This window comes from Heterodontus francisci, chromosome 4 (assembly GCF_036365525.1).
Source record: "Heterodontus francisci isolate sHetFra1 chromosome 4, sHetFra1.hap1, whole genome shotgun sequence".
Taxonomy (NCBI): Eukaryota; Metazoa; Chordata; class Chondrichthyes; order Heterodontiformes; family Heterodontidae; genus Heterodontus; species Heterodontus francisci.
The window spans coordinates 65,763,386-65,789,748 of NC_090374.1; the positions used below are offsets into that span (position 1 = coordinate 65,763,386).

The 26,363-nt window shown below is 42.4% G+C and overlaps 1 protein-coding gene across 3 annotated transcripts in view; it reads right to left on the reverse strand.

Annotated features, from left to right (window-relative positions):
- Window positions 1–26,363, reverse strand: part of tmem161b (transmembrane protein 161B) — a 179,875-nt gene that overhangs the window by 48,810 nt on the left and 104,702 nt on the right. Inside the window, exons 3-5 of one of the 3 annotated variants that reach the window (XM_068029650.1) lie at window positions 12,834–12,917; window positions 9,835–9,965; window positions 4,712–4,868 (exon numbers count right to left, since the gene is read on the reverse strand). In XM_068029650.1, the coding sequence (XP_067885751.1) occupies window positions 4,712–4,868; window positions 9,835–9,965; window positions 12,834–12,917 (372 nt within the window). Of the gene's footprint in view, window positions 1–4,711; window positions 4,869–9,834; window positions 9,966–12,833; window positions 12,920–26,363 lie in introns of those variants that run through there. The other 2 variants (XM_068029651.1, XM_068029652.1) reach the window with 2 other exon arrangements.

Genomic DNA, 26,363 nt, shown 5'->3' on the forward strand with positions numbered 1-26,363 from the left:
ATCATGCTTGACAAATCTACCAGAATTCTTCGAGGATATAACTGGTAGAGTTGATGAGGGGCAGCCAGTGGATGTGGTTTATTTGGACTTTCAGAAGGCTGTCGACTAAATCCCACATAAGAGGTTAGCGTGTAAAATTAAAGCGCATGGGATTGGGGGTAGTGTATTACCATGGATAGAAAATTGGTTGGCAGACAGGAAACAAAGAGTAGGGATAAATGGGTCTTTTTCCGAATGGCAGGCAGTGACCAGTGGGGTACCACAGGGATCGGTGCTAGGACCCCAATTATTCACAATATATGATTTAGATGAGGGAACTAAATGTAATATCTCCAAATTTGCAGATGACACAAAACTGGGTGGGAGGCTGAGTTGTGAGGAGGATGCAGAGGCGCTTCAGGGTGATTTGGACAAGTTGAGTGAGTGGGCAAATGCATGGCAGATGCAGTATAATGTGGATAAATGTGAGGTAGCAAAAACAGGAAGGCAGATTATTATCTGAAAGGCTATAAACTGAGAGAGGGGAACATACAGCGAGACCTGGGTGTTCTCGTACACCAGTCGCTGAAGGTAAGCATGCAGGTCCAACAGGCAGTAAAAAAGGCAAATGGTATGTTGGCCTTCATAGCGAGAGGATCCGAGTACAGGAGCAGGGATGTATTGCTGCAATTATACAGGGCCTTGGTGAGGCCACACCTGGAATATTGTGTGCAGTTTTGGTCTCCTTATCTGAGGAAGAATGTTCTTGCTATAGAGGGAGTGCAGCGAAGGTTTACCAGACTGATTCCGGGATGGCGGGACTGACATATGAGGAGAGATTGAGTCAGTTAGGATTATATTCACTGGAGTTCAGAAGAGTGAGAGGGGATCTCATAGAAACCTATAAAATACTAACAGGACTTGACAGGGTAGATGCAGGAAGGATGTTCCCGATGGTGGGGAGTCCAAAACCAGGGATCATAGTCTAAGGATACGGTGTAAACCTTTTAGGACTGAGATGTGGAGAAATTTCTTCACCCAGAGAGTGGCGAGCCTGTGGAATTCGCTACCACAGAAAGCAGTTGAGGCCAAAGCATTGTATGTTTTCAAGGAAGAGTTAGATACAGCTCTTGGGTCTAAAGGGATCAAAGGGTATGGGGCGAAAGTGGGAACAGGTTACTGAGTTGGATGATCAGCCATGATCATAATGAATGGCGGAGCAGGCTCGAAGGGTTGAATGGCCTACTCCTGTTCCTATTTTCTATGTTTCTATTATATGGGTCACATTATCAGAATGCAATATTAGATAGCAATGACTGAAAAGTTTTTGATAACTATATTTTATTGTGTAAGCAAAAGACTGAAATATGACAAAAGGAAAATATGAGAAAAGAAAAACTTCAAGTTAGCACAGAGTAGCACTGAGAAAGTGAAAAGTTTCAGAAGGGGAGAAATCTTAATAAAAGGAAAGCCAAGTAAAATCTGATCAAAATAATGGCACAAGAGAAAGAAAAGTAGTTAAAGTCATACACCTCTTTTCTTATCAGTATAGGGTATTTATTTTCGTTTTATTCTCGGAGTGTGGGTGTCATTGATAAGGCTGGCATTTATTGCCCATCCCTAGTTGTCCTCGAGAAAGTGATGATGCCAGTATACCTTCTTGAACCGTTGGTACTGAGAGTCATACAGCACAGAAACAGGGCCTTCGGCCCATTGTGTCCATGCCGGCCATCAAGCACCTAACTATTCTAATCCCACTTTCTAGCATTTGGCCTGTAGTCTTGTATGCTATGGCATTTCAAGTGCTCATCTAAATACTTCTTAAATGTTGAGGGTTCCTGCCTCTACCACCCCTTCAGGTCGTGTCTTCCAGATTCCAAACACTCTCTGGGTGAAAAAGTTTTTTCTTAAATCCCCTCTAAACCTCCTGCCCCTTAGTTAAAATCTATGCCCTCTGGTTATTGACCCCTCCGCTAAAGGAAAACGTTTCTTCCTATCTATCCTATCAATGCCCCTCATAATTTTGTATACCTCAATCAGGTCCCTCCTCAGCCTTCTCTGCTCTAAGGAAAACAATCCTAGCCTATCCAGTCTCTGAAATGTTCCAGCCCAGGCAACATCCTGGCGAATTTCCTCTGCACCTTCTCCAGTGCAATCACATCCTTCCTGTAGCGCGGTGACCAGAATTGTACATAGTACTCCAGCTGTGGCCTAACTAGCGTTTTATACAGCTCCATCATAACCTCCCTGCTCTTATATTCGATGCCTCGGCTAATAAAGGCAAGTATCCCATATGCCTTCCTAACCACCTTATCTACCTGTGCTGCTATCTTCAGTGATCTATGGACAAGTACACCAAGGTCCCTCTGACCCTCCGTACTTCCTAGGGTCCTACCATCCATTGTATATTCCCTTGCCTTGTTAGTCCTCCCAAAATGCATCACCTCACACTTCTCAGGATTAAATTCCATTTGCTACTGCTCTGCCCATCTTACCAGCCCATCTCTAATCATCCTGTAATCTAAGGCTTTCCTCCTCACTATTTACGACACCACCAATTTTCATGTCATCTGCGAACTTACTGATCATACCTCCTACATTCATGTCTAAATCATTAATGTACACTACAAACAGCAAGGGTCCCAGCACCGATCCCTGCGGTACACCACTAGTCACAGGCTTCCACTCGCAAAAACAACCCTCGATCATCACCCTCTGCCTCCTGCCAATGAGCCAATTTTGGATCCAATTTGCCAAATTGCCCCAGATCTCATGGGCTCTTACCTTCTTAACCAATCTCCCATGTGGGAACATATCAAAAATTTGGTCAATAAACCAGGTACTGTAGTAGCCTGAAACAAAACAGTGACTTGGAGTTAACAGTCAGCCACATTGCTCTGGAACTGGAGTCACATATAGGCCAGAGCAGGTAAGCACAGGAGAGTTCCTTCCGTAAAGGACATTAGTGAACCAGTTGGTTTTTCACAACAATCTGAAAGGATCATGGCCACTTTTACTGGTACCAGCTTATTTCCAGATTTTAAAAAAATGAATTCAAAATTCTCATGTTGAGATTTAAACTCACATTCTTTGGATTATTAGGCTGGTAACATAACCCCTATGTTATTATCGAAATGTATACTTCAAAAAGGCACAAAAGTAAACTTGGTTAAAGTTGCTGTGATGAACTATTAACATTGCTGCCTTCCAGATCAACTAAAGCAAATAGACAACAGTGTGAGCCTGGCATTTGTACTGGCCAAAGGGCAATCAGCAACATTTGGTCAGGCTACAGACTTCCCAGTTGTTAAATAAACCAGGTAACAAGAGAGCAGAATAAAATAAAGCATTTTTGAAAGTTACAGATTTTAAATTGGCAAATTGACAATGGGAAACAAAATTGTGCAATATTAGTGATTTTGCAACATGCACATTCACCAACAAAGCAAAAAAAAAGGAACAAATGGAAAATGTATCAAACTTGAAATATTTATCACCAGAAATACAGTATTTTAATTGTGCTAATTAGCGTGAATCCCATTCTTTCTACAAAGGTAGGTTCTTCTTCAAAAGGTAAAACAAAACTTTCAGTACTGAATGTATTTAAAATCAATTTGTTTTGATAGCCAGCTTTAATTAAAACACTGGCAATGACCTTCAGGCAATACAACAAACTAACAAATATAGTGAAGGAAAATAAGTTTAGCTGTAATATTCAGTTATTGCTACCACACAACACACTTGTGATCAAACTTGCACTTGTCTCAATTGTGCTAATAGAATTTTCCTGACCCATCAATAAAGCCTTTTCTCACAGGCTAAGGGGTTGCTGCTTGAAATTTACAAGTATCAATAAATGAGTTTATTGCAAAGAAGAACAGCCCACATCATTACATTCTGCTGAAACAAAGGACCAAGATCATTTTAAACTCATGAGCATTGTGGGTCAACAAAAACATCTGGTACTTCACTAAAGAATACATCTAAATGTAGGGGCTAAAGTGTGGCGAGTCAAAGAGACTTAACAGTTGGCAGGAAAAAAGACAGAAGCGCAAGGAGAGAGCCAACTGCGTAACAGCCCTGTCAACCAATTTTATCTGCAGCACCTGTGGAAGAGTCTGCCACTCTAGAATTGGCCTTTATAGCCACTCCAGGCGCTGCTTCACAACCACTGACCACCTCCAGGCGCTTACCCATTGTCTCTCGAGACAAGGAGGCCAAAGAAGAAAGACATCTAAATGAACAGTAATAAATCAAAAGAACCAATATCAAATGGTTACTAGCATTAATCTATTGCACAAGTTTACACAGAGCTTTTCATTCAATTTATAATTGAGTTTCCTCTTAAACTTAGTGTAAAGTTGATGGACATGAAAAAAAAAAATCGCTGGATTCCTTCTACTGTAACATTCAATGATTCATCCGATTCATTCACTAATTGGCATATATTGGCGCACTTTACCTAACTGCTCATAAAGACATTATAACCATAACCATAATGATCCTCCTCTTTCTCTGGGGATGTCACTGAAGGTTAGAAAAGGTAAATAAAATGAAAAGTGCTGGAAATACTCAGCAGGTCTGGCAGCATCTGTGGAGAGAGAAACAGTTAGTTTTTTGAGTCGGATATGCCTCTTCTTCAGCAACTTCAGCTAAATCCTGACACATTGTGACATGAATTGAGAAGTGAACAAATGAATTAAATGCTACATTTGAGCCATTAAAAGGATACAAGACAAAGGCAAGGACCAGCAGGCACCAAACTATGCTAATATTCATCTCATTGTGGGGGTTTGTCAGGCTATAGTAGATTTCTGTAATGATATAAACAACTGTGGCTGAAGCAGCAAAATCCACCAACCACTGGTACTCAGGGAAGTAATGCAGAACTGTGGAAGAAAATAAAGGTTTCAATGACCAAGTACTTTGAAACTCTTTCACAGAAATAGGAAAAAGTACCACCCGTCAGCTGTTTATACCACATCCAGTCTTTTTTTTAATATAACCATTGATTCCACATTCAATTCAAGTTGCTGAGGATAAATGCTTACTGTATCCAAGCTCATCCCATACTTTGTGATCCAGGAGACGGAAGAAAAAAAATAGTTGTTTTCTTTCCAATGCCTACTCCAAATTTTAATCAAAACAAGCCTGTTATCACAGGAATATTTACTTGGCGAGACAGTATTGCACTTTAAAAATGATGTGGCACACAATTGAAAATATTCTGACAATACCCAACACAAACATTTAAAATAATTTTTCCCCTTTTATCACAAGTTAGTTTGGAACAATTAGAAACATTTCTGAAGCTAGAATTTAGTGTGTATCATTGATGTAATTCCCTTATAGAACCTTTGCTAGAATTGAGTTTACTTTGTTGAATACTTTGATCAATATTCTATGTTCACTGTATTATTCAGAGTCTTTTCAGACTTTTTTTAATCATCCATTTTTACATTTGGTTTCTCTTCCCTTTCTCTGGTTTCTGCTCCCATCAACACTCCCATTTCAAGTTTATTTTAATCTCAAGGTCAGTCTTATTTCATTAAATGCTTTTAATTATTATTTCTGCTTCATTCCATACCCAAGGATCCTTTTCAGCTTACATTTTCAATTTAATCTGATCTCAATCTTTTAAACCAACTCTATTTTTTTTTAAAAAATACTTCTCCTAGCTTTTTATGTTATTGCAGGGGAGGAGAAGCAGCATTCCATCCACCTCTTCCAACATCCTTAAAAAAAATCTAAAATTTTGAATTGTATCTCGATTTTTATCAGACCAAAATTATTAGAATTTCAAATACCCCTTAACCCATCTTTCAAACTTAATCAGAAATTTGTAAAATAAACCATCTTACAATGAAGAATGCAGGCACTGTATTACTGCTCTCTAACCATCATATAAAAGTTTTCAGTGCAAAAGGCAGCCATTCAGATCAAGTCTGTTTTGGCTCTTTGCTAGGGCAATCCAGAACTAACCCCACTGCATCACATTCTCTGCATAGCCCTTTAATCTTCCTCTGCTTCAAATATTTATCCAATTTTCCAAAGATGCAATGGTACCTGCCTCAACCACTCTCTGTGGCAAATCATTACATGCTCCAATAACATTTCTTCTAACCTCTCCTTACTCTCAGTAATAATTTTAAATTGATGACTCCTCAATATAGATATCCCATACGAAAGAAATAGTCTTTCCCTATTCACTCTATAAAAACATCTCAATTTTAAAACCACTTAAATCTTATCTTGGCCTCCTATGCTCTAGGAGAAATAGTCTCAGTATCTCCTGTCTCTCCTCATAACTATATCTTCCCATCTCCAGCATTCTCCAGATTATTTTTTTCGTTCTTGGGATGTGAGCATCGCTGGCTAGGCCAGCATTTATTGCCCATCCCTAACTGACCTTGAGAAGGTGGTGGTGAGCCGCCTTCTTGAACCACTGCAGTCCATGTGGTGTAAGTACGCCGACAGTGCTATTAGGGAGGGCGTTCCAGAATTTTGACCCAATGACACTGAAGGAACGATGTAGTTCCAAGTCAGGATGCTGTGACTTGGAGGGGAGCTTGCAGCGTTGGTGTTGCCACACATCTGCTGTCCATGTCCTTCTAGGTGGTAAAGGTCACGGGTTTGGAAGGTACTGTCGAAGGAGCCTTGGCGAGTGTATTGTAGATAGTACACACTGCTGCCACTGTGCACCGTTGAAGGCATGATTCGGTGAGCATGAATATGTCAGGCTGTTGCTCAACTAGTCTGTGGGACGGCTCTCCCAATTTTGGCACAAGTTTCCAGGTGTAGTGAAGAGGATTTTGCAGGCTCAAGTGGGCAGGTTGTGCCTTTGTCATTTCCGATGCCCAGGTCGATGCCAGTGGTCCATCCTGTTTAATGCTTGTTTGACTTTTCTGTAGTGGTTTGATACAATAGAGTGGCTTGCTAGGCCATTTCAGAGGGCAGTTAAGCCTTGCTGTGGGTCTGGAGTCACATGTAGGCCAGACTGGGAAGCATGGCAGATTTCTTCCCCTAAATGACATTAGTGAACCAGATGGGTTTTCACGACAATCCGGTAGTTTCCATGAACATTATTAATGAGACTAGCATTTTATTCTGGATTTTATTAGTTAATTTTATTAAACTTTCAAGCACAGAATTTTTCAATTCTCTAATATGCAAATTGTGCTGTGGGGTTGAACAGAAGCCAATGCAACACCTTTGTTCTGTTCTGAGTTCTTCTAACTTTGAGAACATATCCCTTTTTCTACAAGTCTCTGACAACTGTTTCAATTCTTCCTTAAGTACATCTACATTTTCACTTCCACCACCATTTGTAAAAACTGATGTAAAACATTTATTTAATGGGCCAGATTTTGCTGTAGCGTGGCATCTAATGGCATCTACCGTTAGTTAAACTTGCCCCTGCACCCTTCAACTCAAAAAAAAACTTTACTCACAAGGTTGCCTAAAGTGTACGCTGATAAAAGCACAGCGAGGGAAACAGGGCAACTGGGACCTTATCTTCTAAACCAGAGATTTAAGGATTGGGAAATCAATGTAGAAAGGACCATGAATGTTCAATGTTATATCAGATACAGTAAGAGAAATAAACAGAGGGAAAGAATGATTGGATTTAGAGAAAGAAAAAAAATTACCTTTTTAAAATCTCCAAGAAAAGTTCAATATCTGAAGGAACAAGATTCCACACTTGTAATAGTTAATTTTCAGTGCCCAAGGGATTGATTGGTAGTAATTATCACATCATTAAAAGGGTATTTACTAATGACTGGCCCTAAATATCTGAGCAAGGTTTGGTTCATATCTACCATGCAAATACTGCAATTTTGAGAGATTCTATGCATGCCAATGGTGAGGTAGACAGTTGGATGTGTTTTTCGCAAAGCCATTGGTGAAGTGGCATAACTCAGACAGCAATGTTTGGATATTTGCATTTAACCAAGCATCAGCCATAATCTAAATGAATGGTGGATCAGGCTTGAGCGCCTGAATGGCCTACTCCTGTTCCTATGTGCTCCTTACTTGAAGTTGCTGTACCATTTATGCATAAATAACAGCAAGCACCATTAGCCTCACTGTTATTTTGACAGCAAATTCTGGTCCATTATTTTCATCATACATTCACCCTCCTGCTTCATCCTTCATCACTCTACCCTCTCTAAATATTCCTTCATATTTCATATGCTTATAAAAGCCCTGACTATTACAGCCTTTAATATTTTCTGCTAGCCTTTTTCATATTTTCTTTTAGGTCTTCTAATTTCTCTATTTACCTCTCTACTAGCCTTTCTATATTCCCATGATTATCCTTCGTATTGTTAGTCCTAACCTCATCATATGTCTCCCTTTCAAGTTTGTTTAGTTTAAACCTCTCTATTCAAAGAAATCCTTTTCACCCTATTGGATTTTTTTTAACCTTATGTATCTGAGATTTCAAGATGTTCCACTGTCAATCTGTTTGCTAATTTCTCTGCCCAGTTAATTTGGACAAGATCTGTTATCTTGCTCAATTTTGCACTTTTTCAGTCCAGCATTGTTATGTTTAACTCACATTCTTATCTTTGATGCTGAAAGCACTGTATCAGATCACCTTGACAGTACAGTTTGTAGGTATTGTATATACTGGTATTTAAACCATCTTATAATACAGAAAACTGGGCAAATGAAATAAGCTGTTTTAGCTTCATGCAAAACATGTTTGTACTATCTAAATAAAAATAAGTGAAATATGCATTTAATTTACAGGAAATGCAGTTAAAGAATTTTGAAATGAGTATCATGAGATCTTGAGAAAGATGGTGGGCATTTTATAAAATTCATTTTAGCATTTGGTGGCTCAGTGGTTCTGAGCCATACAACCATGAAAGTTCCAGATTTAATCCCAATCTCTGTTGTGTAGCTGATCTTGGCACATGAAGGAGGAACTACAAGTGATTATGGTATCCGTGAACTGGGATGGGGTGGGGTGGGAGGCGGAGGATGTATGGCATGTAGAGGGAAGAATAAAAGAACAGCTAAGATTCCTGCCTCTGATCATGAATTGATGAACGCTGCTGGAACGTACTTGTAGATATCAGGTAAAGGATAAAGTCGGTCACAGTTCACCAATTTAAAATAGCATGAAGATACTAACTGCCCAGGCTCTCCCGGATTTGGTTGTGGGGTTCCTACCACTCAAGTTAGTGCACTCTAATGAGTCAGCAGCATCAAAAGGATAAAAGAGGAGGAAACGGTGTCGGACAAATAAAATGAACTAATCACAAAACTTGATGTGATGAAACAAAGTCAAGCAGACTATCTGAAGCTCAAGAACTGTAGGACCACATCAGGACAAGGCTGGCATTGTGCAATGGAGCACAAAGCATGTGGCACAGCCAAAGGAAGAAATAAATTATGTATTACAGATGAACTTTTGATGGCAAGGAACTGATTTGCTGACATCAGTAGAAAAAACTAAAAACTGGTCAGCATCTTTTACAGACTAAGGCAATCACGAAAATTTCACATGACCTCAGTGAAATGCCTGAAGGACTTTTTTGTGATGACTTGTTCCACACTGGTGTATGACCAAGATAAATCAATTAAAGACAGCTGCTTTGGTCAGGAGAAACAAAATGGTTTAAATAAACTACGCCACATTTGTACAAATCAGATAAAGAAATGGAGAACCACTTAAATAAAACATTAGTTAAAATATTTCTATATACACCAACAGGGAAATTGAAAAAAAAGCTAATTTCTCAGTTACACTGAAATAAAATTAGTGAGTATAAAGTACCACATGATGTTCAAGGGGTTTTTCAATTAAATAATTAAATGTGCATCTTCAGCCATATATCCTACCTCGTGTATCCACCTCTGTAATGGTCTTTGCTTCCAAATGCAGATCAATATCCTTAGGAACAGTCAGTGGCTTGCTTTCTATGTGCCCATTGTACTTCCTGGCAAAACCACGATATAAGTGGCTGTTAAGTCTACAAATGGAAACTCATGCTCCTTCACTCCGATTCCAGATGGAAGATTCTTACCTTCTCATCCCTGGCAATGACCAACTTTGACCACTTCTAAACATCGTAAATAAACACTGATGTTCTTTCATCTTACTTAGAAGAGGCTGTAAACATTTCTACTACAACTACAACAATTTGCATTTATTGAAGAATATTTAATGCAGAAAATCTAAGGCGAAATCTAAGAGGCGCGAGAGAAAACAGAAACCAAACCAAGAAAGAAATAGAGTTCACCAAAAGCTTGAGAAAGGGAATTTTTAAGGGGGATCTTAAAGGAGGAAAAAGGGTAGAGGGATTTATGAAGGAATTCCAGAATGGGACCAAGGAAGCCAAAGGTACCTATGATAGGGTGAAAGTGATGGGGGCACAGGGGAAGGTCTGAGGGAAGGCACGTGAGGATAGAAGTCTGACGATGCAGTGTATTACAGAGCTGGGAAGGTGTGAGACTATAGACTGATTCAAGGGCAAGGTCAAAGACAAGAATTTTAATTTGAGATGCTGAGGCATGGGTAGTCAACAGAGGTCAGCAAGGATGGAAATGACAAGTGAGTGGAACTTGGCGTAGGCATGACACAGGCAGCTGAGTTTTGGATAAACTAGACTTTATAGGGGGTGAAGGATGGGAGTCCAACATTGATGTAATCAAGAATGGAAACAACAAAGAATTGTAACGGGGTTTTAACATAAAATGGAGGGGCAAAGATGGGTGATGGCATTGAGAGAGGTGTAAACTGGTCTCTGTGATAGAGAGGATATACGATAGGAAACACAGCTCAGGTCGAGGTTGCAAACTTGAAAGCAACCAGGGAGAGGGCTGGAATCAGTGGTAAGACGACAGGGTTTGTGCTGAGGACTTTGGTTTTCAGAAAGTAAGAGCAAGTGAAAAAGTGAGGTGGAGGCAAGTGATAAAAGAGAGAGCCAGAGTGCAAGAGCTTAGCATGAATCTCATTACCTGGTGAGAAGACTGCATCATGCTGACACCTTAACAGCATGCACTATAATTCCGAGATCAACTTGTCAGCTTCATGGTTACATTTGACAAAGAAGCCTTTTAAATAAATCTAACTTTATGTTTTTATTAATCCCTTTGGTGTTTTAACAGACTTTCATTCTAAAGCAGTATTGCAAAACTGTGATCCCAAGAATTTTCCAGATATTTTCTTTTATTTCTGAAAAATACACTGCTAAAAGGTTTGAAAATAGAGGTTCCTAAAGAGCAGCTAAGGGAAGTGAAGGGTACAGTAGTCAAGTGGTTATAGCACTGGACTAGCAAAGTTCAAATCCCATTGTGGCAAGTAAAGAAAGTGAATCTCATAACTTGCAAAGTGCCTTGCCAGGGAACAAAATAAAAATTAAGTCAGAGAACCTATTAATAACCAGCTCCTTGATATTGTTTATATCAATGCAAAACAGTTTGGGCTCCACTTTGACTGTATAGTGTAGTATCTCTCAAATTCATGAGCAGAAACCAATTGCAACTGATGCAAAACAAATATTTTTTAAAAAGGTTTGTTGCTTGGATCGAGGAACAGACTCTCACACTAGCACTTCAACATGCAACTAGCACTTGGATAAGAGTGATCAGATATTTGCATGTGGATAAATGTACTCATTTGCAGCTCTTGGCTTTACCTGACTACTAGAACAGACAATATAAAGTGGGACCTGTATTTTTCTAAGCACATATTGGTCTCAAACAGTTACCAGAGATTTACAGGCGTGACCAACAGCTTCAAAGATATGGTTTTGTACAAACTCATATTACTTGTAGGATAAGAGGGCTACTACTGTGTAAAAGCAAAAAAAAATCTCCATGCTGAAATTACAGATTCCCAGTTAGAGTTATGAACAAGCTTCGGAAGGGAAGGAATTCCCTTTAGGGTTTATTCATGAGTTTAAGGAAGCCTGTTAATATATAATGCTACCTTCACCACCCAAAAATGCAGTCTGTGACCTACATCTCACCCTCACCTGCCAGCCATGGCCCATTGCCCCAAAAGGAGCCCATGACACACTAGCTTACTGCACTGGCCTCCTCAACTGCCCTCCCTTTGCCCTTTCCCTCTGATTTCATCACCTTCCTCCCTCGTGCTCTTCACCATTTCAATCTGATCGGCTACGCATTCTATCCTTGAATACCTTTACATGCAAAAGGAAAGAGAAAGAGAGAAACAGGAGGATAGAGAAGAGGGTTAAGGACAGAGAGGTAAACAAGACAGTCAGACTTGCATTTATATAACACCTTTTATGACCTTAGAATATCCAAATCTTCTATACAGCCAACGAACTACTTTTTTGAATTGCAGTGATTAACGTAATGTTGGATTAACGAAAATTGGCAGCCAATTTGCACTTAGGAAGGCCCCCAAACAGCAATGGGATAATAACCAGATTTTTTTTTTAAAAAACATGTTGAGTGACAGATAAATATTGGCCCAGACGCCAGGGAGAACTCCCCTACTCTTCTTCGAAATGATCCCCGTGATATTTTACATACAGACGGGTTTAACGTCTCATATGAAAGACAACATCTCCGACTCCCTCAGTACTACACTGGAAGTGTCAACCTTGATTTTGTGCTCAAGCCTCTAGAGTGGGACTTGAACCCACAACCTGCTGACTCACCAACACCCAAGGGCAAAGTGGGAAGAAAGAAAAGAACGGGGGGTAAAACAGATTTACCAGATGGTGGGCTCTCAATGGAATCAAAATAACTGGAAAAAATCCTTACGACCTTGGACATTTTAAGCTACAAGAGGCTAACCTGATGACAATTGCTCAGATAAACTAGTTTCTATGCACAGAGAGTGATGTCATAGCCATCGTCATTACCTGTCTTTCCTAGATTTTGCTTTTTGTTGTTTTCCAGCAAGTGCTTGGAGTTGATCTTCTGTAGGATGTTGATACCATTTCAAGCTGTAACAATACAGATCCAAAATTATCCATATTCAAAAAAGTTTCCTTTCCAACAATCAATTACTAGTCCAGTAATATTACCACTACGTCACTGCCTCCCCTTATCTCAAAAGGTCACACAAGTCAGCCATTTTCTTACTTTTATTCTGTTTGTACTTTATTTGTTTTATTTTCAATTTCCTTTTTTCCCTTTATCAATTTCTTCCACAAGCTTAGCACTAATCAAGAAGGCATACGGCATGCTTGCCTTCATCGGTCGGGGCATAGAGTATAAAAATTGGCAAGTCATGCTGCAGCTGTACAGAACTTTAGTTAGGCCACACTTAGAATATTGTGTGCAATTCTGGTCGCCACACTACCAGAAGGACGTGGAGGCTTTGGAGAGGGTACAGAAGAGGTTTACCAGGATGTTGCCTGGTCTGGAGGGCATTAGCTATGAGGAGAGGTTGGATAAACTCGGATTGTTTTCAATGGAACGACGGAGGTGGAGGGGTGACATGATAGAGGTTTACAAAGTTATGAGCGGCATGGACAGAGTGGACAGTCAGAAGCTTTTTCCCAGGGTGGAAGAGTCAGTTACTAGGGGACATAGGTTTAAGGTGAGAGGGGCAAAGTTTAGAGAGGATGTGCGAGGCAAGTTCTTTACACAGAGGGTGGTGAGTGCCTGGAACTTGCTGCCGGGGGAGATGGTGGAAGCAGGTACGATAATGATGTTTAAGAGGCATCTTGACAAATACATGAATAGGATGGGAATAGAGGGATACGGTCCCCGGAAGTGCAGAAGGTTTTAGTTTAGGCAGGCATCAAGATCGGTGCAGGCATGGAGGGCCGAATGGCCTGTTCCTGTGCTGTACTGTTCTTTGTTCTAATCTGAATCTCATCTGCATTCAGCAAATTAGAAGTGGATTTACTAGAAAATAGAACGAGAGTCAAACTATCAAGGAAAAATATGAATAAAAAGCAAACTGAAAAGGTCAACACAAAATGAGAACACAAAGTGTGTTTGGCATAGAGACTGGCAATTGTACAAAAGAAAGGCTGCGTTTGCTGACAATACAGCCACCAGGTGGCGAAGTACTTGCACATGCGCAAATGCAGCCTCATGCACTAAAACATCACTGTTTTTGGCAGCTGCCAGTACTAAAGATGGTGCGACTCAATTTATCACATAAACAAAAACAAATGAAACTCAAATCCCCAGTGGCTGTGAATGTTACCTCTATCCCACCCACAACAGTACCCCGCTCCTGCACTTCTCTTTGCTGCTGCCTCCCACACCCCTCTGCTCGCTGCTGGCTCCCCCTTTACCAACCACCCACTCCCCGGCCACATTCCACTTCCTCCCCGCTCCCTCCTGCTTCTGTTCGCTCCCACTTCAGCTCCCTGCTCCCACCCGCTTCTCGCTCCCCGCTCCCTCCTGCTTCTGCTCGTCGCTCCCTCCCATTCGCAGTCTCCCTGCCTATCTTGTCACTCTTTCTCCCCCGCTTCCTCTTTGTAGGGAAGAGAGACAGCGATCACAGGAGGGAACGGGGAGCATTGGCTGACAGGTCACGGGGAGGGGTGGCGGTGAAACGGAGAGCAAGTGGCTGAGGAGGAGGAGTGGCGAAGCGGGGAGCGAGTGGCCCACAGGCAGGTGGGGGGGGAAAGAGGTAAAGTGGGGAGCAAGTGGCCAAGGGAAGAGAAGTGGCGAAGCGGGGAGCGAGTGGCCCACAGGTAGGTGGGGGGGGGGGGGGGGGGCGTTGAAGCAGAGAGCAAGTGGCTGAGGAGGAGGAGTGGTGAAGCGGGGAGCGAGTGGCCCACAGGCAGGTGGGGGGGGGGGGGGGGGGCGTTGAAGCAGAAAGCAAGTGGCTGAGGAGGAGGAGTGGCGAAGCGGGGAGCGAGTGGCCCACAGGTAGGTGGAGGGGGGGGTGACGTGGGGAGCAAGTGGCCAAGGGAGGAGAAGTGGTGAAGCGGGGAGCGAGTGGCCCACAGATCGGTGGGGGGGGGGGGGGGCAGCGTTGAAGCAGAGAGCAAGTGGCTGAGGAGGAGAAGTGGCGAAGCGGGGTGCGAGTGGCCCACAGGTAGGTGGGGGGGGGGGCGTTGAAGCAGAAAGCAAGTGGCTGAGGAGGAGAAGTGGCAAGGCGGGGAGCGAGTGGCCCACAGGTAGGTGGGGGGGGAGGTGAAGCGGGGTGCGAGTGGCCAAGGAAGGAGAAGTGGCGAGGTAGGGAGCGAATGGCCCACAGGTAGGCGAGGCGGGAGTGGGGGTGAAGCGGGGAGTGAGCGGCCATGGGAGGAGAAGTGGTGAAGCAGGGAGCAAGCGGCGAATAGACATTGCAGTACGCGAATTAGTGCTGGCAAGCTGGGTGCTGACGTAGGCTGCACATGCGCAGCACCATACTGACAGCAAGAGTCCATTCTGCGCATGTGTGAAGCTGAGAGCACTCTGATGACGTTGGCGCTGGACTGCATTGTCAGAAGTCACTTTGCAGTGCAGACCAATACACAGCCACTTCACCTCCCCCCCCCCCACCTACCTGTGGGCCACTCGCTCCCTGCCTCACCACTTCTCCTCCTCAGCCACTCATGCATGCAAAGAGTGGGAAGCGAGAAGAAATGGACATGTGGATGCAGGGAGGACAAGGTAAAAAGTAACTCAGTCATGCAAAGAAAAACACCTTAGAGTGGAAGAGGGAGACAAAAGGACAAAATAATTAGACAATGTGAGGCAGCGCATTAGGGGGAAAGAGAGAGAAAGACATTGATTGATTTTCCCTTTGTTTTTGTTCACAAGCAGTGTTGTGGAAAATCAAATAGCATCTTCATAAACTGTGTATGTAGGAGAGAAAGTACAGAATTGTGCTTTTTGACCAAATCAAATTTCTTTAGAATTGCCCTAACTCTGAGGCAGCATATAGAAGCATAGAATGCCACAGTAGAGGTGGCCATTTGGCCCATTGTGCCTGTGGTGGCTTTTTGGTGGAATTATCCAATTAGTCTTCTCCCCTGATCTTTCACCATCGTCCTGTAATTTTTATCCCCTTCAGATATTTATCCAATCCCTTTTGAAAAAGTTACCACTGAATCTGATTCACCACCTTTTCAGGCATTGCATTCCAGATTATATCAATTTGCTGTGTTAAAAAAAGTTTCCTCATATTGTCTTTGGTTCTTTTGCCAATTACCTTAAATTTGCAATGTCTAGTTACTGACCCTTCTGCCACTGGCAACAGTTCCTCCTTATTTGCTCTATGAAAACCATTCAGGATTTAGAACAATTCTATCAAATCTCCTCTTAACCCGTTTAACCAGCCTCTGTGCAGAACCGAAGCCCCTCATTTCTGGTACTATTCTAGTAAATCACTTCTGCATCCTAACTAAGCCCTTAGCATCCTTCCTAAAGTGTGGTGCCCAAAATTGAACACAGTACTCCAGCTGAGGCCTAACTAGTGTTTTATAAAGGTTTAACATAACTTCCTTGCTTGCTTCCTCTATGCCTCTATCAATAAAGTCATGGATCCATATGCATTTTCCCATATGCCTTCTCAATTTGTCTGCCACCTTCAAAGATTTATGTACATACACTCCAGGTCTTTTTGTTCCTGCACCCCCCTCTTTAAGATTGTATAATTTAGTTTATATTCTCACTCCTCATTCTTCCTACCAAAATTAATCAATTCACAATTTTCTACATTAAATTTGATCCGTCTGCCCATTTCAGCAGCGTCTACACTAGTTTCCCATGAAGTTTGTTACTATCCTCCTCATTGTTTAATACATTTCTAAGTTTTGTTTCATCTGCAATCTTTAAAATAATATGCCCTGTATACCCATGGCCAGGTCATTAATATATATCAAAAAGAGCAATGGTCCTATTACTGATCCCTGGAGAACACGAGTGTATACTTCGTTCCAGTCTGAAAAACAACCATTCAGTATTACCCTCTGCTTCCTGTCCCTTAGCCAATTTTGCATCCACAGTGCCATTGCCCCTTTAACCCCATAGGCTTTTATTTTGCTAACAAGTCTATTTCGTGATTCTCTGTCAAATGCCTTTTGAAAGTGTATATACACATTGTCATGAAAACATACTTTATGTCAACTGATGATTTTTAATCCACTGGCTGGAAACTCGAATTGAATTTTAAAAACAGAGACTAAAGATGACTTGAGCTCACAGCTAAAGATGGCTACCCCAACTTGTATCACTGTACCTTCCACAATCCAATGCATTGAGATGCAGACACCATGTCTGCAAAGACACATCAAGGACAATGACCTGGGGAATATGAGTGAACCACAAATTCTGTCCCCATTAGCAAGGCATCAAGTTGATCACTTGGAGGTATTCAACTGGTGGAGACGAACCATTAAACCTAATCGGATGGACAATGAGGCCCCAGCTGTGAGAGGAGCATTCCCAGACATGAACTGATTAAATTACAAGGGGGAATATACTAGTAATGACCATACTTGAACCACTGGGTGAGGGTCATGTGATAGGCCCACCTTTCGTGTGTTTAAGCTTCTGCTTTCTCTGCGGTAAGTGGACAAGCGGCTGAGATGCTGACGAGAGAAGACCCGAGTGGAGATTCCTCCTTCCCCCTCTCTCTTCAACCCACCTTGCAAGCTTTGAACCCTGTTTGCTGACCATGACCACCCAGGGTCGACCCTGCTGCAGACAGAGACTCTTTGAAGGATATCACTGCCCCGCAATACTGTCTCCAGGAGAACATCCAAATTAGCCGTCGACATCTTCAAAGTGGAAGCATAGGGACCACTGAGGGAAAGTCACAAGGCCACTGAGTTCAGCCTGAAGCCAGCCGAGTCACCAATGTCCACAGACTGTATAATAGAAAATTGGTTGGCAAACAGGAAACAAAGAGTAGGAATAAACGGGTCTTTTTCTGAATGGCAGGCAGTGACCAGTGGGGAACCGCAGGGATCAGTGCTAGGACCCCAGCTATTCACAATCTATATTAATGATTTAGATGAGGGAACTAAAGGTAATATCTCCAAGTTTGCAGATGCCACAAAACTGGGTGGGAGGGTGAGTTGTCAGGAGGATGCAGAGAGGCTTCAGGGTGATTTGGACAAGTTGAGTGCGTGGGCAAATGCATGGCAGATGCAGTATAATGTGGATAAATGTGAGGTTATCCACTTTGGTAGCAAAAACAGGAAGGCAGATTATTATCTGAACAGCTATAAACTGAGAGAGGGGAATATGCAACGAGACCTGGGTGTTCTCGTACAACACCAGTCACTAAAGGTAAGCATGCAGGTGCAACATGCGGTAAAAAAGGCAAATGGTATGTTGGCCTTCATAGCGAGAGGACCAGAGTACAGGAGCAGGGATGTCTTGCTGCAATTATACAGGGCCTTGGTGAGGCCACACCTGGAATATTGTGTGCAGTTTTGGTTCCCTTATCTGAGGAAGGATGTTCTTGCTATAGAGGGAGTGCAGCGAAGATTTACCAGACCGATTCCTGGGATGGCAGGACTGACGTATGAGGAGAGATTGAGTCGGTTAGGATTATATTCGCTGGAGTTCAGAAGAGTGAGGGGGATCTCACAGAAACCTATAAAATTCGAACAGAACTTGACAGGGTAGATGCAGGAAGGATGTTCCCGATGGTGGGGAGGGTCCAGAACCAGGGGTCATAGTCTAAGGATACGGGTTAAACCTTTCAGGACTGAGATGAGGAGAAATTACTTCACCCAGAGAGTGGTGAGCCTGTGGAATTTGCTACCACAGAAAGCAGTTGAGGCCAAAACATTGTATGTTTTCAAGAAGGAGTTAGATATAGCTCTTGGGGCAAAAGGGATCAAAGGATATGGGGGGAAAGCGGGAACAGGTTACTGAGTTGGATGATCAGCCATGATCATAATGAATGGCGGAGCAGGCTCGAAGGGCCGAATGGCCTACTCCTGCTCCTATTTTCTATGTTTCTATATACCACTTTTACTTCTCTAGATTCTAACTTGACCAATTTATGCTCGCCTCACTCTGTAATTTATTCGTGTGCGTGTGTGAACTTCGAGAGTGTGCGTGTGCGCCTAAGGAAGTTGGAGCATATTTCACATTTTACTTAGATCGGTTTAAGTGCAATAAAGCTAACCTCTTAAATCAAAGCAAAATACTGTGGATGCTGGAAATCAGAAATAAAAACAGAAAATGCTAGAAATACTCAGCAGATCTGGCAGCATCTATGGAGCAGAGTTAACATTTCAGGTCTGTGATCTTTCATCAAAACAATTCGACCCCATCTCACCTGATCATAACAACATCACCCTCTCTGCTACCTCAAAGAATTGAATCAAATTAGACAAACGTGATTTGCCTTTAACAAATCCATGCTGACTTTCATTTATTAGCCCATACTTTTCCAAATGCCAATTAATTTTGTCCCGGATTATTGTCTCTTTAAAAAAAGGTTTCCCCACCACCATCACCGTTAGTCTGACCAGTCTGTAGTTGCTGAGTATATCCCTCTCTCTTTAAAAAAAAAAGTGTAACATTCAGTCCTCTGGCATCACTCCCAGATCCAAGAAGGATTGGAAGATTGTGGCCAGAATTTTTGCAATTTTCACCTTTATTTCCCTCAGCAACCAAGAATGCATTCTATCCGGACCAGGTGACTATTCTACTTTGAGTACTGTCAATCTTTTAAGTAGCTCAACTTTTTACCTATTTCTATCCTATCAAATTTTGCTGGATAGGTGCTGGTAGATGGTGCTGTTATGGGAATGTGACCAAAACTTTTATGTCAGATGCCAGTCTCTTGTACTCATTTCCTTTTTCACTTCCCCTTTGAACTATCTATATTCAGCCTGGTTCTCACTTCTAATATCAACCTAGCATCCTTTTTCTGCTTCATCTTGCTCTCCATCTTCTTTGTCATCCAGTGAGCTCTAGCTTTGGTTGCCCTACTTTTCCTCCTTGTGGGAATGTATCTTGACTATACCTGAACCATCAGCCCATTGTTCTGTTACAGCTCTGCCTGCCATTCTTTGATTCCAATTTACCTGAGACAGATCCATTCTTACCCCACTGAAATTAGTCCTCCTCCAATTAAGTATTTATACTCTGAATTGCTCCTTCTCCTTTTATGCCAATATTAGGGCACATCCTGTCTCACACAGACTTTGTGGGTTTTTTTGTTTATTAAGGCATGGTGGGGAAATCCTGTACTTCTTGCATCAGATGAGTGCATGCCTCTTAGTTTCATGTCTGAAAACAGAGCTGGCCTTTCCATTGGACACCTGACCCTAAAGGCCTGCTACCCGGCCCTAACCTGACGGGACCCGACGACATGTGTCGGGTTTGGGTTGGGTCTGGCCTGGCTTTTGGGCTCAGGTCAGGCCGAGTCCGGGTCGTGCTCAGGTCGGGTCGGGCCAGACACACATGGCAAGTGCTCTGCTGGCAAGTATTAAAAATAAAAAAAAAAAACTTAGCTGAGCTGGGAGTCCGGGACGAAACAGTCTGCACAGTGAGCGAGTGACATTCGGGGCCTGCTACCCGACCTGAACACGACGGGACCCGACGACATATGTCGGGTTCGAGTCGTTCCGGGTCCATCTTTCGGGGCCAGCTTTCGGGCTCGGGTCGGGTCGGGTTGGGCCGGACACACACGGTAAGTGCTCTGCTGGTAAGTATTAAAAATAAATAAAAACTTACCTGAGCTGGGAGTGCAGGCCGAAACGGAGTCTGCGCAGTGAGCGAGTGACGTCACTATGACATCATCGCACATGCATTGCAGATTCGGTGTCAGGAAGGTAAGTAAAGGGATGGTTGGGCTCGGGTCGAGTAGTGGCGGGTTTGGGTCGGGTTGGGCTCGGGGCAAAATCAGAGGGACTCTGGCCGGGTTGGGCTCGGATCCTCTGTGGTTCGGTCGGGCTCGGGTCGGGTTCTTTTTCCCAACCTGAGCAGGCCGTTACCTGGCCCTGTGCTTAGACCTGTTTGTACTGGCCTCATTTTGTTACAGTTAGAGAAAAAGATGCCTGGTGCCAGCCTAAGGTTTTTGTTTTATTTTGATGAGCCTTCTGGTTCTCAGTGCTATGGACGCACAGCCTGACTGATGGGATGAACCTGAGTACCTAACCGGTAGCTGGGACATCAATGTTCATGCTTTCACACAATGGTCTGCTCATTTATATAGCTGCTTCAGGGTCTTACGTTCCTAATCAAGCAAATGTATGCTTAGATTGTCTGTAACTGCTTCCAGAAATTCATCTTTCAACATTGAATGTCAAAGACCATTACAGTTACAATTTCCTGCCAAATACCTAACTCTTATAATTAATTATCTTTACTCATCTTGACATCTAGCTAAGCTTTCAGTAAGACAACCAGGATCATAAAATATAAAAATAACTGCCATTTAATTTTTAGCTAATGGACTTATCCCATGTGTTGTCAATGAGAGTGTAGGGAATCAGATTCAGACCTCCTAGAAATCCATCATACAAAAATGATGGAACAGGAAAAGAACTGATCCATCCAATCTGTCTCTCACAGCCTGGTGCATCACAATTCATAACTAATAATACATAAAAAACAAAAACAATGACTGATAGAATAGTACTGCACAGAAAGAGGCCATTCAGCCCATCAAACCTGCACCATCTCTTTGAAGGAGCAATCAATCAGTTAATCCCACTCCCCTGCTCCTTCCCCAAATCCCTGCATTATTTTCTCCTTCAGGAAATTATCCAATTCCCTTTGAAGGCTACTATTGAATCTGTATCCACTATCCTATCAGTCAATGCATTACAAATCCTAACCATTCATTGCATAAAAAGGTTTTTCCTCAGGTCGCCTCCTGTTCTTTTGCCAATCACCTTAAATCTGTGCCCTCTCATTATCAATCCTTCAGCCATTGAAAACAGTTTCTCTTCATTTGCTCTACCTAAACCCTTCATGAATTTAAATATTTCTATCAAATCTCCTCTTCGTCTTCTCTGCTCTAGAGAACAATCCCAGGTTCTCCAGTCTAACCATGGCACTGTAATCCCTCATCCCTGGACCCATTTTACTAAATCTCTTCTGTACCTTCTTCCTAAAGTGTGATGCCCAGAATTAGACATAATACTCCAGATGAAGCTTAACTAGTGTTTTATATAGATATAGCATAACGTCCTGGCTTTGGTACTCTATGCCTCTATTAGTAAAGCCCAGGATCCCATATTGTTTATTCACTGCTTTGTTAACCTTTCCTGCCACCTTCAAAGATTTCTGCACAAATACCCCAGATCTCTCTGTTCGTACACCCACTTTAAAGTTGTAGCATTTAGATTGTATTGTCTCTCCTCATTCTTCCTTCCAAAATGCAACACCTCAAACTTTTCCACATTGAATTTCATGTGCCATATGTCTGGCAATTCCACCAGCCTGTCTAGATCCTCTTGAAGTCTATTACAATCTTCCTCACTGTTTATTACATTTTCAAGATTCATGTAATCTGCAAGTTTTGAAATTTTGCCCTGTGCCAAATCCAAATCATTAAAGATAGCAGTGGTCGTAGTACTGAACCTTGGAGAACTCTACTGTATACCTCCCTTCAGTCTGAAAAACAGCCATTCACGACAACTCTTGGTTTTCTATCCCTTAACCAAATTTGTACCTATGCTGCTTCTGCCCCTTCAACTTTTCTGACAAGCCTAACGTGCGGTACTTTATCGAACACCTTTTGAAAGTCCACATACACATCAACTACACTGCCCTCATCCACCCTGTTTCCTCATCAAAAACTCAATCAAGTTAGTCAAACATGATTTGCCCTCAACAAAACCATGCTAACTCTCCTTACTTAGTCCATGCTTGTCCATGTGGCTGTTAATTTTTTCCTGTATTATTGTTTTTAAGAACTTCCCCACCACCAATGTTAAAGTGACTGGCCTGTAACTGTCAGGGTTTATCCTTCTCCCTTTTTTTGAATCAGAGGTGTAACATTTGCATTCTTCCAATCCTTTGGCACTACCCCTGCATCTAAGGAGAATTTTTATCAGCAATTTCTACCCTGACTTCCTCAGCAATGCATCCCATCTGGACCAGGTGACTTATCCATTTTAAGTACTGCCAGCTTTTCTAGTACCTCCTCTTTATTCATTCTTATCTCATCAGTTTCCCAACAACCACCTTCATTTACCACAACTTCAGCAAAACCCTCTTCCTTGGTAAACACCAATGCAAGGTACTCAACCTCAGCTATGCCCTCTGCCTCCACCAATAGTTAACCATTTTAGTCCCTACTTGACCCCACCACTCCTCAAACGAGAGAGAATTGGGAGACAACATAAGAACTACTAGAGTTAGGTGGAAATCAGAGAAAATACACACAAACCTAATTTAGACCTCTTTGTATTTTCTCTGATTCTAACTCTAGTATTTCTAACTTTGTCTCTCCCAGTCCTCTGTGAACCTTGTTTCTACTTTTTAATACTATATCTTGGTGCACAAATCCCAATTAATTAGTTTAAACCCTTACCCTGGCACCAGGGAGGCAACATACAATACAGGTCTCATGTCAAAAGTAGCAGAACTGCCTGTCTGTCCCTGACCATTGAATTCCCATCTACTGCTGCATTCCTACACTTTGCTGTATCGCTGTGCAGTCCTTTGCCTAACCTGTGCCAGGTATTCAATGCTGAATATCAGTGTGAAAATGCCACACTCCTAGAGGATTTCTACACTGCCTGAACTCTGTGACTGTGAGGTGACCACCTCCTGGAACCTGCAATCTAACACACATTCAGCCACCCTTTTGCCATGCAGTGAATCCAGCTACCTCCTTAAGTTCAGAAACCCACAGTGTGAACTCAAGCAGCTAGAGGCACTTCCTGCAAACTAGGGCCTCTCCGACACAAGAAGCATCCAACAATTCCTACATGACACAGGTATTGCAGGCTATGGGTCATAATGATCCCTCCATTCTAATTAGAAACTTAACATAAACTCCTCAGATAAGATGATTATTTATATAATTGCTGTCGACTATATCTAAACTAAACATTTATCTTTATCTTTGGCCTCCTTATCTCGAGAGACAATGGGTAAGCGCCTGGAGGTGGTCAGTGGTGTGTGGAGCAGCGCCTGGAGTGGCTATAAAGGCCAATTCTAGAGTGACAGGCTCTTCCACAGGTGCTGCAGAAAAATTTGATTGTCAGAGCTGTTACACAGTTGGCTCTTCCCCTGTGCCTCTATCTTTTTTCCTGCCAACTGCTAAGTCTCTTCGACTCGCCACTTTAGCCCCGCCTTTATATAGTACCTTTATCATAATAAAACGTTCCAAGGCACTTCACAGCAGCATTATCAAAGAAAATTGGACAACAAGTCACATAATGAGATATTAGGACAGGTGACCAAAAACTTAGTCAGAGTAGGTTTTAAGGCATATCTTAAAGGAGAAGAGAGAAGAAACAGATTTTTAGGGGAGGAATTCTACTTTTTCTCCATTTACTTACATGGAGGCATTACTTATTAACCTAGAATGGATATGGGTCATAACTCTTAAGTACTAAGCTAATGCTTTATAAACAACTTCGATTTACTATTTTCTACCCTGGTCATTCCTTCTGGTACAGCCCCCATCTTTGAATCCCAAGAAAATCATAAAATGGTAAAAGCACAGAAGGTGGCCATATGTCCACACAAGTTCTCTGCAAGAGCAAGTCCCATCACCAATCATTTCCCCATAGCACTGCAATTTTCTTCCTCTTCAAATGCTTAAACAAGTCCCTTATTTTCATTAGAAAGACGGAGGTTGAGGGGGGACCTGATTGAGGGTGTACAAAATCATGAGAGGTATAGACAGGGTGGATAGCAAGAAGCTTTTTCCCAGAGTGGGGATTCAATTACTAGGGGTCACGAGTTCAAGTGAGAGGGGAAAAGTTTAGGGGGATATGCGTGGAATGTTCTTTACACAGAGGGTGGTGGGTGCCTGGAACGCGTTGCCAGCGGAGGTGGTAGACACGGGCACGATAGCGTCTTTTAAGATGTATCTAGACAGATACATGAATGGGCAGGAAGCAAAGAGATACAGACCCTTAGAAAATAGGCGACATGTTTAGATAGAGGATCTGGATCGGCGCAGGCTTGGAGGGCCAGAGGGCCTGTTCCTGTGCTGTAATTTTCTTTGTTCTTTTGAAAGCCCTGATTGTTGGAGGTTGTTACGTGGTGAGATGTGGGTGGTTCCCACTATTCAATTCCCCACCTCACCACAGCAAGTGTGTTTTCTTATTAGAGTTTAACCCCTTTGGTGTTTTCTTTGTCAAATAAACAGACAGCAACAGGTTCACTTGTAGGTTTAAAAATAGAAAATCAATTGTTTGATCAATACGCCCTGTCCCGAAATTGTCGCAACCACATCCACTGACGCATTCATTCACACACACACAGGGAAAAGGGGGAAAGTGATTTTTAGTTTGTTGGGGGCGGGGGGGGGGGGGGGGGGGGGGTGGCGGTGGAGGAGAGAGGGGAGGTCACAATAAACCTGTTCAATTCTCTTGGAAATCAGGTCCTTGCTGGTTGCAGGCCTGAGATCATTGTAGATTTCTCTTGATTGAAAGTTCAACTGAAGACAGTGGATCACTCCTAATTCACTGTTGTCTAGTGTAGATGTAGGATTCTACAGCAGGGCACATGCCTTTCTGGTTTGCTGGAAAACGAGCAGCTGAATGCCGTCTTCTCTCTCGCTCTCTGGAGTCTCTCTCTCTCTCAAGGCTGTCTATTTTCAAAAAAAAAGGTCAAGCAGTGTTCCTTCTCCCTCCTCGTAAAAGACGATCTGGTCTCTTCCCCACGGTGATTGCACAATGGCCCAAGATGTGGCTACTTCACACCCTCTTTGTTTCAGAAGACAATATTCAATTCTGAAATGTTTTAGGATGGGTGCAGGGTGGATTCAATTGACATCTCTTAGCTTTCAAGATTTGTCCTTTGTCCCTGTCAGACAGTTTGAATTGTCTTTGGCAGCCATTTGGAGCCCATTGTTCACTTTTTAAAAGAAAGGTTCATTTTTTAAAAGACAAAGTCAGTTTTTATAACGCTTCAGATTTTGTACATAATTGTTGTATCATCGCACTTCTGGTGTGCATGACACCACCCCCAAAAGGGAAAAAGTGAATTTCCTTGGATTTCATTTTTAATGTTTGATTTTTTTTGGTGGGAGGGGTTAGAAAGAAGGAAAAAAACATGTTAAGAAGGTTTACACCACTGTACCCATTCCTTTCATTCACTCCTCAATTTTACAACGGCTGCAGCTGACATTGCTTGAAGCAGCCATTTCAGGTTTAAATTTAAGGTTTTTCATCATCCTTCCTATGGATGAGATACCATTAAAAAATTGCATTTCTTTTGTTACGTGTTGTCAAATGGGCTTATAGGTTCTCTAGCATCAATTTGTTATACTTTGGGAACATTAATCTCAATAAGCAGGTGGTTGTTGGTGAAGCTTGTAAAATGCACCATTCCAT